Here is a 13,940-nt window from a genome sequence, read left to right as displayed (position 1 = left end):
CCTGTGTGGTCTCCACAGAACGGTATTTGTTTCCTTCAACCACCGCAACTTCCACAGTCAGTTTATTGTTGCACTTACAGATTGGCACTTGGATGGGAAGACACTGATATCCATACATGACCACCATCCATATCATACAACATGTTTGGTTAACTACTCACATATTTGGTTCTGTTGTACCTGTGAGTTGAACTGAATACATGATCTATTTCACTGAAATGGCAGACCCTTGTAGTTACCAGTGAAGAACAGGGTTTTAACCATTCTACCTCAATCATATCTGTATGTCAAAGTGTGTGATAAAGAGGTGGTTACAGACAGTAGGCTAGGTAACTTCCCCTAGCACAAGGTTTTCACTGTCAGTCTGGCTGTGGTTACCTTTGTGAACATGTTTAAACCAACTTTAACAACACTGCGTAACAAGTGGCTCTTTCACATGCCAACAGCCTCCTATAATGCTGAGTCACTGATGTGTCACGCTGCTTCGCTGACACACCCACAAAGACACTGCAGTGCGCTGTGTGTGTCGAGCTTATGTTTCAGCCAATGGTGAGTGACACAGGATAGTTAATAGATCAAGTTCAACTCAGTTGCTCTAAAGATAATTATTATAGCTTTGGCATGTTCGGTCGAATCAGGTGAAACACAAACACAAACTGACCTCCAGTTGGATATCAAGGTGAAATTTAAACTTCCGTCATGCAATAAGAGACAGGATGGCACAGCCAAAAAAAAAAAACAAAAAACAAAACAAAACATAAATTATTAAGAATAAGAGATTATAATGAGACTAAATGACATCCATTTAGTCTTATTATAATGACAGATATCTGTCAGGGGTCCTTGAATTTTCATTAGATAAGAAGTTAATTTGCACCTGTAAATTAGCAACATCTAATCTGCAAAGCATGGATGTAGCGCACTCTTTTGCAAAGAGGCTTCTGTATTCCCTCTAGGCTATTTCATATGACTGTCCACATGACGTGAAGTTGGGATGATGTTTGCAGATCAGAATGTTCAAATTTAGGAGCGGGTGAGAGGGTGGTGTAGGGGTTTTGTGAAAGCTCACTTTATTTTAAATACATGCGCTCAATCTACTTTTTTCCCACATTTGTCATTTAGACATCACAGACCTGGTTTCAGACAGCCCTTTTTGGTCTCTGGTTCCTCAGTGCCTTTTTAAAAAATTATTATTTATACAATTAATTTTATGACAAATTATTTGATAAAAATCTTCAATCCAGTGAAACAATAGAAGTGGCACCAAAAACTCTAGTGTAAGCACCAGTCCCTGGAACAGTTTAGCAGTACGACTACAGTAGCAGCTGAATGTTTTCCCCATTGATTTAAAACTTGAAAAACTATGTGTCTCTGTATTGCAAAAAACAAAACAACAAACAAAAAACCCCTATAACTGTAAAAATAAGAGAAATAACAACTTAGTATGTGTGTCCAGACAAAGAAATAAGCAACAAAACAATTATTTAAAAGTGAAAATTCTGTTAATGTTCGGGGCGATATACTATACAATGGACAGAAACAAATTACATTAACTTCATATATTAATGTTTAGCAATTGTACTTCAGTATGTCTGGTTTTGTCACTTAATTGCTGTAGTTACTTTGAAATCCTTTGAGATTTTATTACAAATACATATGATCAGTTAATAAAATATGAGGCAGTATTTGCAATTAAACAATTAGATAATATACAAACAAGTTAAAATTGGTTTAATTTCAACCAACTACGACACAAAATAGATGTTTACATGTCAATCAATGCTGCAGTATATTGTTATATTATTAATACTGACTGTAAGGGGCCATTCTGCATAATGAGCACTTTTAATAAGCAACCAGTGATTCATTTTGGTTGTTACTTCTGTACTCTTACTTGACTTAACTTTGAAGAAACTTTATCTGTATGCTTTATTATCTTATTACCACATTTGCTCAAGTTGCCTAAAAGTCTGAAAATGTATCTTCCAACAGGGGTACAACCTTACACGGTGTGAAGAAACCACAAGATGGAGATATGTCCATGTGAAGAAGGAAAATTGTACGATTTCTCTGCCGTAGTATTCAACAGATGCTGCCTGATAAGGAGACCAAACCTGTTTATCTTCTCTATCTATCGAAGCAGGACTGTACGATTACACTACTGTCAAAACCTTTCGAAAACTTTGAGGGAGAAACCCACCTCAGGCAGGGATGCGCAGAAACTGACATAACAGCAGAGCTGTGAAGTGTCAGAGAAGCTACCACAGAAACTTTTCATTGGCCGCCACAAGCAGAGAGCCCGCCCCATTGATGAACAGCTAAGACATGATTGGTCCATGCTTTCCTGAGACACGCCCACCTGCCGCCGACGTCACACGGGCGCTGCAACTCCACTAAGTAGTGAAGATGTTGTGGTCGTCCACGCCGCCAGTTCTCCTCTGAGCGTTATCTCACACAGAAGACCCACCGTGAGCGCTCCCCACGCATGGAGTTGACCTCGGACAGTGTGGTGGCAACACTGGAGATGTCTCAAACCAAAGGCAATGACGAAGAGCCCTTTAGCAGTGACGGTGACTACGAGAGCTTGCCACCTCATGTCTCAGTGTCGACCCACATGACAGCGGGAGCCGTGGCTGGCATACTGGAGCACACGGTGATGTACCCCGTGGACTCTGTCAAGGTAACGCTGCTCGGCGGCAAATCACACTTGTTTTGCAGCTGATTCACTAACTAGCTGCACGGCACTGCTAACTGTCAGCTACCGCCGGCTAACAAGCGTTAGCTGCAAAATGTGCGAGCTGCCCATCCATGGTTAGCCTCGGTGTTAGCTAATTTAAACACGACAACCTGCTGGTTACAAGGAGACTTAACAGACCAATAACGCAGGCGAGAACAAATTGAAACGGAATTAAAATGTGCTACCCGAACCGAGCAAGCATTAAGAGTTTACTATTTTCACTTCTTCTTCGATATAACCATTAACTTTGCTAACATAGCAAGCTTGCTGAACGTCCACCTTAATTTACCAAGTTAGACATTACTTAGCAAGGCATCGGCATTTTAACATGAGCTCATGCTGCTGTGTAAAAGCACATTTCCATGCTATGTCTGCGTTTATTCTGTGTCACAAGTTTTTTTTTTCATACAGTGAAACGAAATGAGTTATCCAGACTGACCCTATTACTGACATAGGGTAAGTGAAGGTCAAGTGCTTGGCTGTAATAGATGTCAAAATGGCTTGAAGATTAAAACTGGTCTCTTAACCACCTCCATACTGCCCCTGTTAACGGGTAAACAGTGAGTTTTTACAGTGTTACTAAAGTATTTTTTTGTGACCACTGATCGATGCACTGACTTGTTAACAAATGTCAACTGTGTCCCTGTTCAGTAGAGAACCATGACTTAAAAGTCACACGATCACACTTGTAAATCAACTCTAAATTTTAAATGTTTATGATCGAGACATATATTTATTAGGTTAGATTTAACTTTGTCTTTGCTCACCAGTACATACAGGTCAGACAAATTGCAGTTCAACATCTAACCAGATACTACAAACAGCAGCAAAGTGCATATACAGTAGATATATATAAAAATAAATAAATGGACAATAAACCAGCAGGGTAGTGCTCATAAAAAAGGATGGAATTATTGTTATGTACAAAATCCAATATTGAAAATGTACAGTATAAGTGAGAGGCTCTTTCTGTGCTTGTTAGAGAGCAACCAATGCAATACACAGTAGAACTGAAACAATTAGTTGGACTAAATTGACCTGCAGCTATTTCTCATTTAAAAACATTGATGAACAAAATAGCTGTAACATTAATATATGGTACAATCAAAATGTGATTCAGATTTCAATTTATCATTGAGGAACTTTGTTCTTTCTTCAAATGTTTGCCGTCACTAGATATTTTGGAGGTAGGAAAATAATGAGCATAGTATTATCATTTGATTTCAGTTACTCTCACACTAATAAAAAAGAAAAGTAAACTTGATCTTGAAAACATTTCAATCAAAAAGCCAGTTTTTATATGTTGATTGAAAGGGCTGCATATCAACTTGACAGGTCACTGCTCATATGCAGGTTTTAAGTGAAATACAGTGGTTTTCACAGAGGTAGACAGATTATGATTTGAAATTTTAAATTGTTGGACCAGCTTTAATAATACAAATAAATGGCAGGAATCACTTGAGTTTGTAGACAGAGGCTTCCCTCTTGACTCCAGTACTGTATACCCCAAATTTGTTCACTAATGAAGGCCATCTTAAAGCCACGGAGTGTGAGAGTTAAGTAACTAAATGAAAATGTTTTTTTAAGCTTATTAAAAATTAGCATGTGTCTGCAAAGCAAATCACAAACTGTTGATTTTGACCCTTGCCCTTGCAATCCTCTTTCTTCTGCTCAGCTATTGTTTTCTAACAATGTAGTGTTGTTTTGATAATTCGGCATGCTGCTCTATCCTAACAATAATCTTGATGTGGCACAGACAAACTGCAAGAAAAAAAGAAGTCATTATATCCTCTTTGTTTCAGTGTCTTAGTCTTGACATATTTCCAATGAACCCAATAGGCCTTTGTTACACAAACCACTGTTGCCATTTCCTCTTAAGGTTTTCTCTTAAAGTTTTCACAAGCTCCCCTCAGTTGTTGTGTGTGGTGCCCATTCAGTTCGATCAGTGCGAGATGAAACAGACTGTTTTGAAATTTCAGTCGAGCTAAACTGATGAAAGGACTTCATCACGGTTCCTATTTTTTCTATTTATGTAACAATTGCAATGTACAGGTTAGAAAAACAGACATGTAAGACATCGGTGACAGAGTCCGATGCATTCATTCAGACTTAAGAGCCTACACTGCAATTGATTCTTTCACTTTTTCACATTTTGTTATTGCAGCCTTATGCAAAAACATTTTTTCCCCCCACATCACTCTACATCTACACTCAATATTGACAAAGTGAAAACAGAATTTTAGAATTTTCTCAATATGTATTTAAATAGGGAAACTAAATTTAGCTCAGGTATCTCCCATTTCTCTGCATCATCTTTGAGATGTTTCTCCCATCTCCATACAGGATCTCTGGAGCTCAGCCAGAGTGTCCAATCACTTTTCTTACCAAGGCCCTTCTCCTCTGATTACTCAGTTTGGCTGGGAAACCAGTTCAATGAAGAGTCCTTGTTGCTCCAAACTTCTTCCATTAAAGAATGGTGGAGGCCACTATGGGCTTGGGAACCTTCAATGCAGCAGATTTTTTTGTAGCCTTCCCCAGATCTGTGCCTCAACACAATCCTGTCTCTGAGCTCTACAGGCAGCTCCTTCCACCTCATGGCTTGGTTTTTGCTCTGATATAATTGTTTGTGCCTTTCCAGATCATGTCCGATCAGTTGTATGTACCACAGGTGGACTCCAGTCAAGGTGTAGAAACATCTCTAAGATGATCAAGAGAAATGGGAGGAACCTGAGCTAAATTTCAAGTGGCATAGCAAATGCTCTGAATACTTATGTCAATTTGATTTTTCAGTTGGTTATTTAAAAAAAAAAAAAATAATGAAATGTCTAAAATTCTGTTTTCACTTTGTTGTTATGGGGCATTGGGTGTGGTAGCAATCCATCTGCTGTATATTTCAGCCTCGCAGTAAAGCACAAGACACAGCTAGGACTCAGGGAGTAGCCTGTACTAATGGTAGGAGGGGGACCTTATCAGTGTTGGCACATTTGAAATCAGCCTCACTCAGTGTAGGGTGTGTGTATGCAATTGCTCTTCTGTTGTGTTGATTAGTAAACGGCCATAGAACCACAATCTCAAAAGCTGAATTACAAAGATAGGACACAGGGTGATTCTTATAGATGAGAGTGTTCCCTTTTCAGGATGATTCAGTGAATAAACAGATTTTTACCTGTTTATACCTGTTTGTCACCTCAGTAGACCATGATAGTGATGTTAATAGCTAATGTATACAACTTGTGTTTAACGTAGTTCTACCACCAGGTGTTTACCATACTACTGCTACTTCTCCCATATTATAAATAATGTAAAGATGTGTAAAACTGAATGTGAAAGTGACTTTTTAAGACAAATGCAACTGTAAAAACTGGACTAATTTATTTTTATATCAGCAGCAGTTGCTTGTACTCTTGTGTTAGGTACACAGCTAAAACAAATCTTTCACAGCCATATTTTAAAGCTGATACGATGCCAAATTTTGAAAAATTTAAAAAACTCAAAATAATATGCCAGCCAATAGTGATTTTATTGTTGAAAGATAAACTTCAGTGGTCTGGTGGTCACTGTCAGTCCAAGAAGCAATGTGCCAGGTGCAGAGGTTATTCATTCTGCCATCTTGTCCAACTTTAACCATCATAGATCAACAAGTAATGTTGGCTTTTTTAAGCTATAACCACAATCTTTCCCAAATATTAACCTATCTTTACCTTTTTTTTACAACAACCTAACCATCTCTTAATTTCCTTAAGTTTTATCTTTTTTCTATGGTTAAACCTTGAGTATTATCTCTGGCTTTTAGATCCTGAAGAAGTACCTGGGTAATGTTTTTCAGTGCGTGAGATTTTTTTTTTGTCATCAGGCATTCACTATTCATAGTCTGAGGGTACAGTTGAAACTGTCTGCATTTCACTTTGTCCCCAGCATAATTTAAGAGTCAGATTAGCTGTAGATATTAATGCAACAGTGCAATATGTAGTGCTGAATCCAGCCACAAAAACCTAAAACGTAAACCATGCTACCAGCTTTTGTGTGCCCCAAGTTCCCAAATCTGTATCAAACGGAAATGTAATTGATACTTTATTGTCAAGCAAAAGGAAGGAAACACAGGGGAACATGGTGAGGAAGATAGACTTGGCCTATCTCCTGAGTCAGCTGCAGATCTCCTCACAAATAAAAAACATGCTTTGTGCTGGCCAGATAACTTGGCATGGTGGAATAAAACAAAGAGCTGCCACAGCCTCCCACACCAGCCTTGCAAGAGACACACATCACTCAGAGGGGACCTTGCTGCTGCCAAGAGCACTTACTGTCAGAACAATGTGACAGCATTAAAAGGAACAATGCATCAAGGAATCATGATTAGACTTATACCAGGTGCCCACTTTAAAGCCACTTACAGTCGGATTCATGGAGAGCAAACTGGTCCAAATGATATACAGTGGTTTAAACATATCTTTGTTTCCCCAGACAAGGATGCAGAGCCTGCAACCAGACCCTAATGCACAGTATAGGAGTGTGTATGAGGCTCTGAAAAGGATCATCCAGACAGAGGGGATCTCCAGACCACTGAGGGGCCTCAACATCACCATGATGGGAGCAGGACCTGCCCATGCGCTCTACTTCGCCTGCTATGAGCGGGTCAAGCGCTCACTAAGTGACGTCATTCAGAGCGGAGGCAACAGCCATTTAGCCAATGGTATGAGTTCCCACGACTCAACACAAATCACTTGATTGTCATACTAACTGTTTTACACTAGGCTAAGCAACATGGCCTGGAGGAATGTTATTAGGATAAGTCATGTTAATGCCATATCCTGTTTGCAGTGGCAAGAACAGAGCATGAAAAATGCTAACTGGGATGTGTGGCTGTTCTTTAGCATGTAAACACCAAGAAAAAACTAGTTCAAATTGTTGTAAACAGAGTCACTGGTTTAGAATGAACAAGATGTGTTTATATTTTGACAGGTGTGGCCGGTAGCGTAGCCACTGTTCTCCATGATGCAGTCATGAACCCAGCTGAAGGTAAGAAAAAAAAAAACCTATAAAGGTGGGGCAGTGGTTAGCACTGTCCCCTCTCACTCAAGAAGGTTCTGGGTTTGAACCTGTGCTTTTGTGCTCGAGCCGGTGCACCAGTTACCTCCCACAGACCGAGGCACATGCAGTTTGTTGGCCTTAGTCGGACACTTGAAAATACCCGTAGGTGTGAATGTGAGCGTGAATGGTTCTTTGTCTCTGTGTGAACCCTGTGATTGACTGGCCACTGGCGTCTTGCCCCATGTTAGCTGGGATGGACTCCATCCTAATGACAAGTATTATCTGTTCATCTAAAGCCTGATTTACTTCATTCATCTGAGCTATATTACTCCATTGTTTTCAAAAACATCAATGATCCACAGTATTGTACTATATGTTCCTTCATTACATTGTACATGGGCACTGTAGTTTATCTTGAGACGATCCCACAGACACTGTGTTGCTGCAGTAGATGCTCACTAGTGCACCAAATGTGTATTAATCCGCAGCAGGAAATAGTCCCCAGTAAATGCAGTTCTTACTCCTGTTTACAAAATGGCTTGGGGCTGGTGGCCACAAACAGGGTAGACAGATCAGACAGACAAACTAATGCATTGTTGGTTTTGGTTCTTTTATGGAACGTATTGAAGAAAAATATAGAAAACTCTGTCTTTTTTTAAAAAGGCAGATATTAACACCCTTTTTGGACTGTACTGGTAAGCAAAGTATTATTAATGAAATGATTGATTTGATTCAGACATGTTGGTTAGATTAACCTTGGCATCATCCCAAAATCCTTTGTCCATCTGCAGAGATTGCTGTTGTGCACTTTCATCTCATCTTGTTTTATATTTGTCTTTGGTCAGGTATAAATATGTTCATTGATAACTGTATGGTTTGCCAGTTAACACAGTTTAAATCTATTTAAAACATAAGAAATACTTATTTTTATAATATGGTAATAATTTTTTTGACCTAACAAATCCCTTGGTCTTTTAAAAGCCTATACTTTTCATGTTATTTGAGATATTTTTATGCAAAGTATATAATTGTAGAGAATGCATATAAAATGCATGTAATAAAACATGCTAACGTGGATCTCTGTTTCCTTCCGTGACTCAGTGGTAAAGCAGAGGATGCAAATGTACAACTCTCCATATCGAGGACTTTGGGACTGCGTTCAAACAGTAACACGTACCGAGGGCATTGGAGCATTCTACCGCAGCTACAGCACACAGCTGACCATGAACATCCCCTTCCAGGCCGTTCACTTCATCACCTACGAGCTGATGCAGGAACATTTAAACCCCCACAGACATTACCACCCCGGCAGCCACATAGTGTCGGGGGCAATAGCGGGAGCTGTTTCCGCAGCAATAACCACTCCACTTGACGTCTGTAAAACGCTGCTCAACACACAAGAGAATGTAGCGCTCAACTCCATGAACATCAGCGGCCACTTAACAGGAATGGCTAATGCCTTCAGGACAGTGTACCAGCTTGGTGGTCCGACAGCCTTCTTCAAAGGGGTTCAAGCAAGGGTTATATACCAGATGCCCTCGACCGCCATTGCCTGGTCAGTGTACGAGTTCTTCAAGTACTTCCTGACAAAGCAGCAGCTGGAACAAGAGGCAGGACCTGGTCCACTGTAATGGAAAGTATGTTGAAGCAACCCACACCTAGACTGATAAAAGAAAGCTCTAGCCTAGAGGTGTGCGAGCTCAACTTGTCTTTCCACTGTTGAGGAAATAATCAGTTGTTGTCTCACAGGGAAATCACTAAGGTAAAGGTGTGGCAGCGAATAGCACTTGTTATTGCTCATTCTTGAAGTGTGTTTGTGTTTTTGAGTTAGGATGATGTTGCACAGCCAGGATATGCAGAGAGATGACTATTCTTGGAAGGGCGCATATATATATATATATATATATATATATATATATATATATATATATATATATATATATATATATATATATAATATAAATAAAAGAATGTCATCTTCTTCCTCTTCCACTCCACAAACCCATCAGCTACAACTCTCCAAACTCTCTTTTCTACATGTGGTGAACGTGTAACTACGTTGTCTTGAATGATGTTTATAGTTCTTAATATTGGAACTTTTAATTTATTTTGTTAGCTTTCTGAGGCCTGTATTTTATGGATGCGGAAGAAACACAATGGTGTTTGTTTGTTTTATTTCATGGTGTATTTATAAAGAACCATTACAACACATTCCTTTTTTCCACTCCACAGTGGACAGGACAGTCGCGCTTTCCAAGTGCCTGATAAATATTAAACACTGCTTCACCTTTTTCATTTTTGTTTGTTCCAAGTTGTATCAAAAAAGCGTAAGATTGTGTTATAAGATAAAATTTTACTGTGGCTCTTTATGTCATAATTGGTCACATTTGTCAAATCTGAACATGCTAAACTCGTTTTTTTTCTCTCAATTTTTATCTCTGCACCCAATGCCAGAAGCCGGTCTGCAGAAATTCTCTTGTTATTTTGTTACTGTTTTTTTGCATTAAGTGCAAAATACCATGTTCTCTCCCCTGAGAGACCGTCTCTCAGCATCACAATGTGTTGGCCATAGTGGTCCAGTTATTTGCTTTGTTGAAGCGCAGTACTACAACACTCCTCAATTATGCACAATAACCTGTTGCAGAAAGAGGGCAGCTTGTTTATATGTATTCAAAAACATGAATATATATTTTGAAGGTGACTATTTCTGAGAAACTTTGTTATGCAGGTCCAGAGGTGGATCAAATAAGTCTGTTACTTGAGATGGTGGCCGTGTCTCAACCTTTTTGTGCTTTTATACTGGTGCGATGTTTGTGTGTCATCCTGACCTTTTAACCTAAAGGTTATAGATTGTATATAAAAAATATTTTGAGTATAACTTTGGCTGAAACTTTAAGTGCAGACTACATCCAAAATGTAACATCGTGACTTTAATTTTGTTTTGAAACTGACCAATGATGATGGGCACACATCGTTAAGTAAAAGCCTGATCAGATCAGCTGGTAAGCAGGCAATGCTGTTTCTTTTATTGTCACTCGTCCTGTTGTAGTTACACATTTCCTGTGTGCTCACTGCTCTCTCCAGCCTATTGTCTATTTTTGATTCAGTCGTCAAGACATTCCTCCAGATATTGATGTAATCCAGCAAGCAGCCAGATTTATTTGTTTTAATTATGAACGTTTTTTTCTTACTCTGGAAAAGTTCAGGGAGTTCATCAGATTCCATCGGTCTCATGAACCCCTTGGCAACAAATTCTTCATGCTTGTACAGTTGGGTAATTAATAATATACCAAAGACATGCATTATATTCTATGCATCTTACTTTGAACCTGTAATTATGATGCTGTGAGCCCGTCTGCTGTGAGTTGTCTTTGACCCTTCCCCCATAGTGTGCACTCAGAGTAGGGTTAAATTGCCTCATCACTTGAATTCCTCAGTATCTTTCATTAACCTTGACATGCTTGTTGTATATCTTGTATATGTCAGAAAAGTCTTTTGTGCCTGAGCATTTTCATTTTCTCCCCTGACAAGTTTCATTCATAAAGTACCTGAGCAAAAGCAGCTCAGACTTGAAATTGTATGTCATCATGAATATTTTGGAAAGTTTTCAGAATGTTTGGAAAATTATATTGTGACCTGTTTTTTATTGAGAGAATATAAACTACTTATATTGAATATAGTTACAATATGTGCAATATGAATTTCACTTAATTAGCATAGGCTCATACAACTGTTTCATTTTAATCTAAGTCTAATCACAGTTGCAGTCACAGTTACAGTATGTTAGGCTGTTGACACTGACAAAACCCTTCTGAATTAAGGTAATCACATGATAAGAAATAAAATGAAGCCAGTCAGGATAGTTTTTGATTTATTGCGTTACACTTGCACTCCACACTTTTCCCTCTTGTGTCATTCCTTTGAGGTGTCAGTTCATAATCGTCACCATGATTATCTAAACTGTGTTACAACTTGAGTGTCCAAGTAATTTTAACATGTTAAAGTAGTGTTTCTAATAGATGCTTACGTTTTAAAGGAGACAGGAGAGCTGTCGTTCTGTGTGAGGATTTTCATAATGTAAATATTTTTATGCTATTTACGCACAAATGATTCAAATGGGAGTTGGGATGATTTTTTTGTTGCTGAGTGCCATCTCCACAAGAGGAATGCTTTGAAGTTTGAACATGCAAATATGAAATGATTGTAATAATGCTGCTACAGTATGTAACACTGGAGCTGAAATAAACAAGCGACTGATGACTGCTGTGTTTTTTGTGGGGGTTTTTTCTGAACTAATTCAGTATTTGCTTTGATTTGCTTGACTATTTAAATTCTGTGTCTTTCAGATGTTAGGAAGGATTGTTTTATTGTTTTCATCTGTCATTACCTCCTTTCCAGTGTAACTATGTGATAATTCTACATTAACAAAAAACAAACAACCTAAAAATGATGCAATACTGTATCTAACTGCTCTTTGGATAAATTATTCTTAATTACAAAGAAATGACAGTTGTGATCAGTGCTACCAACTTCAAAAGAGTCAAAGCTTTGAGGAAAACATGAATGATATGAAGTTGACACTTTTATGGTAAAATAATCAGGAATATTTGACCCATCAACCTAATTTCCCTTTAAGACCAAATGGTTTATTTTCTGTTTTGCACAGTTTTGTCCTAACACTGAAAACATTAAGGACCTTTTGTTTTGGGGGGATGTTAAAAACCAGCACAGACACACACTGCAAGATACAGTCAGTGAACAAGCTCTGGGAAAATATTCATACTGAGTATTTATACTTTGGTTCTGTTTATAGAAAAGTTTTGGCCCTGCTTGCAGTTGGTTCAGTCATCAATATATGCCTGGAAAAGCACATTGCTTACATCAATGATAAATTACATTAAAAAAAAAAGAAATTAATAGTTTTCTCAGGGGCTGTTTGTTTAGTTGAACATACTTCAGAGAGGATCTTCATAGCAAACTGTGAGGATTATCCAGAGTTACTGGTACTCACACCTATACAACCTTCAGGACGGTTTCTACAGTTACAGTGCTGTGAGCATCACAAGCCAAGAGACAAGTGTTTGAAAACCCAAACTATCTGCACAGCTGAAAACCAGTGGCAATAAGTAACAGAATATGTTTATTTGAAATTTGTGTGGATCAACCCTTCAAAGCCTGTATCCTGCAGGAGTTCCTGCAGAGGGCAGTATGGTATTGTTTAAAGGGTCACAGTCACATGGAAAACAAGACTCAAAGATGATGCTGACAAGTGTTGTCAGTGTGTTTAGAACCGCTGCACAAAATTTAGATACATGATGATTTTATGATCAGTCCATTTATTATTATCATTATTATTATTATTATTATTATTATCATCTCAGAGAGAAAAGAGTTTTAAAAACCACCTACAAGTCTTGATGTGAGATTTGGAGTCAATATGTTGATTTACTTCAGCGGTCTTCTGCTTCTCCATCTACATCTCATTGTTTATCATTAATGAGGGAAATTACTGAATGAATAAACTTTTTAACTTCTTTTTTTCTTACCTAGATTTACCTCAGTTTTACTCTGTATGCTGTATCCCTTTATACTGTGATGGAATAACAGAAACACTTAACATCTGAATGACATCGTTTCAACAGATAAACAGATCACCTGCAAATTTGATAACTGTGAACAACAGGGCATTCAGCATGTCTGCATCTAATCCTGTACTATTAATGCATTGTCTATGTTGTATTCATGTGGGTATGGGTGGGAAATGATTGGACATAGTGTCCTCATGTGTATATTATCAGTTATCCGTGTGATATTTTATTATAACATTTTGTTCCTAATTCTACTGTTTATATGAGGGTAAATGTTTAAATATTTCAACTATGTCCTATACATGATACAGTGTGTAATGACAGAAATACCAGACTGATCAGATTTTTTATTGAGATGTAGACAGTGCAGAGCTTCATTTCAAACCAACATGCCTCAGGACACGTACACTTTTGCTGTAGCGTTGTTGTCCCTGATGTGTTTAGTTTTCGCCCTTGTCCGTGAGCAGGTTGTTTATCTGAAGCGCACAATGAACGTCCCCGTCCGCCCATGTCCTCTGTCCTTGTCATACTTTTCTCTAATCACTTTAATCTGCAGTAAACTATCCCACTACTTTCTAGCTTTACCC

General features: G+C 38.4%; 1 protein-coding gene across 2 annotated transcripts; it reads left to right on the top strand.

Annotated features, from left to right (window-relative positions):
- The first annotated feature begins 2,371 nt into the window (after positions 1–2,371).
- On the top strand, positions 2,372–12,025 carry slc25a37 (solute carrier family 25 member 37). 2 transcript variants are annotated; one of them, XM_071482583.1, is made up of 5 exons: positions 2,550–2,680; positions 3,149–3,193; positions 7,199–7,427; positions 7,697–7,753; positions 8,867–12,025. In XM_071482583.1, the coding sequence occupies exons 3-5, from the start codon at positions 7,205–7,207 to the stop codon at positions 9,394–9,396; spliced, it is 810 nt and encodes a 269-aa protein (XP_071338684.1). In that variant the 5' UTR covers positions 2,550–2,680; positions 3,149–3,193; positions 7,199–7,204; the 3' UTR covers positions 9,397–12,025. The 2 variants fall into 2 exon arrangements, with proteins under 2 accessions (XP_071338683.1, XP_071338684.1); XM_071482582.1 differs by lacking the exon at positions 3,149–3,193 and having other exon boundaries at positions 2,372–2,680.
- The last annotated feature ends 1,915 nt before the right edge of the window (positions 12,026–13,940 follow it).

This window comes from Trachinotus anak, unplaced genomic scaffold (assembly GCF_046630095.1).
Source record: "Trachinotus anak isolate AG129_WGS33_773 ecotype Australia unplaced genomic scaffold, CSIRO_AGI_Tana_v1 ptg000008l, whole genome shotgun sequence".
NCBI classification, from domain to species: Eukaryota; Metazoa; Chordata; class Actinopteri; order Carangiformes; family Carangidae; genus Trachinotus; species Trachinotus anak.
The sequence above is the reverse complement of the archived record's forward strand: the minus strand, read 5'-3'. Positions and strand labels throughout refer to the sequence as shown.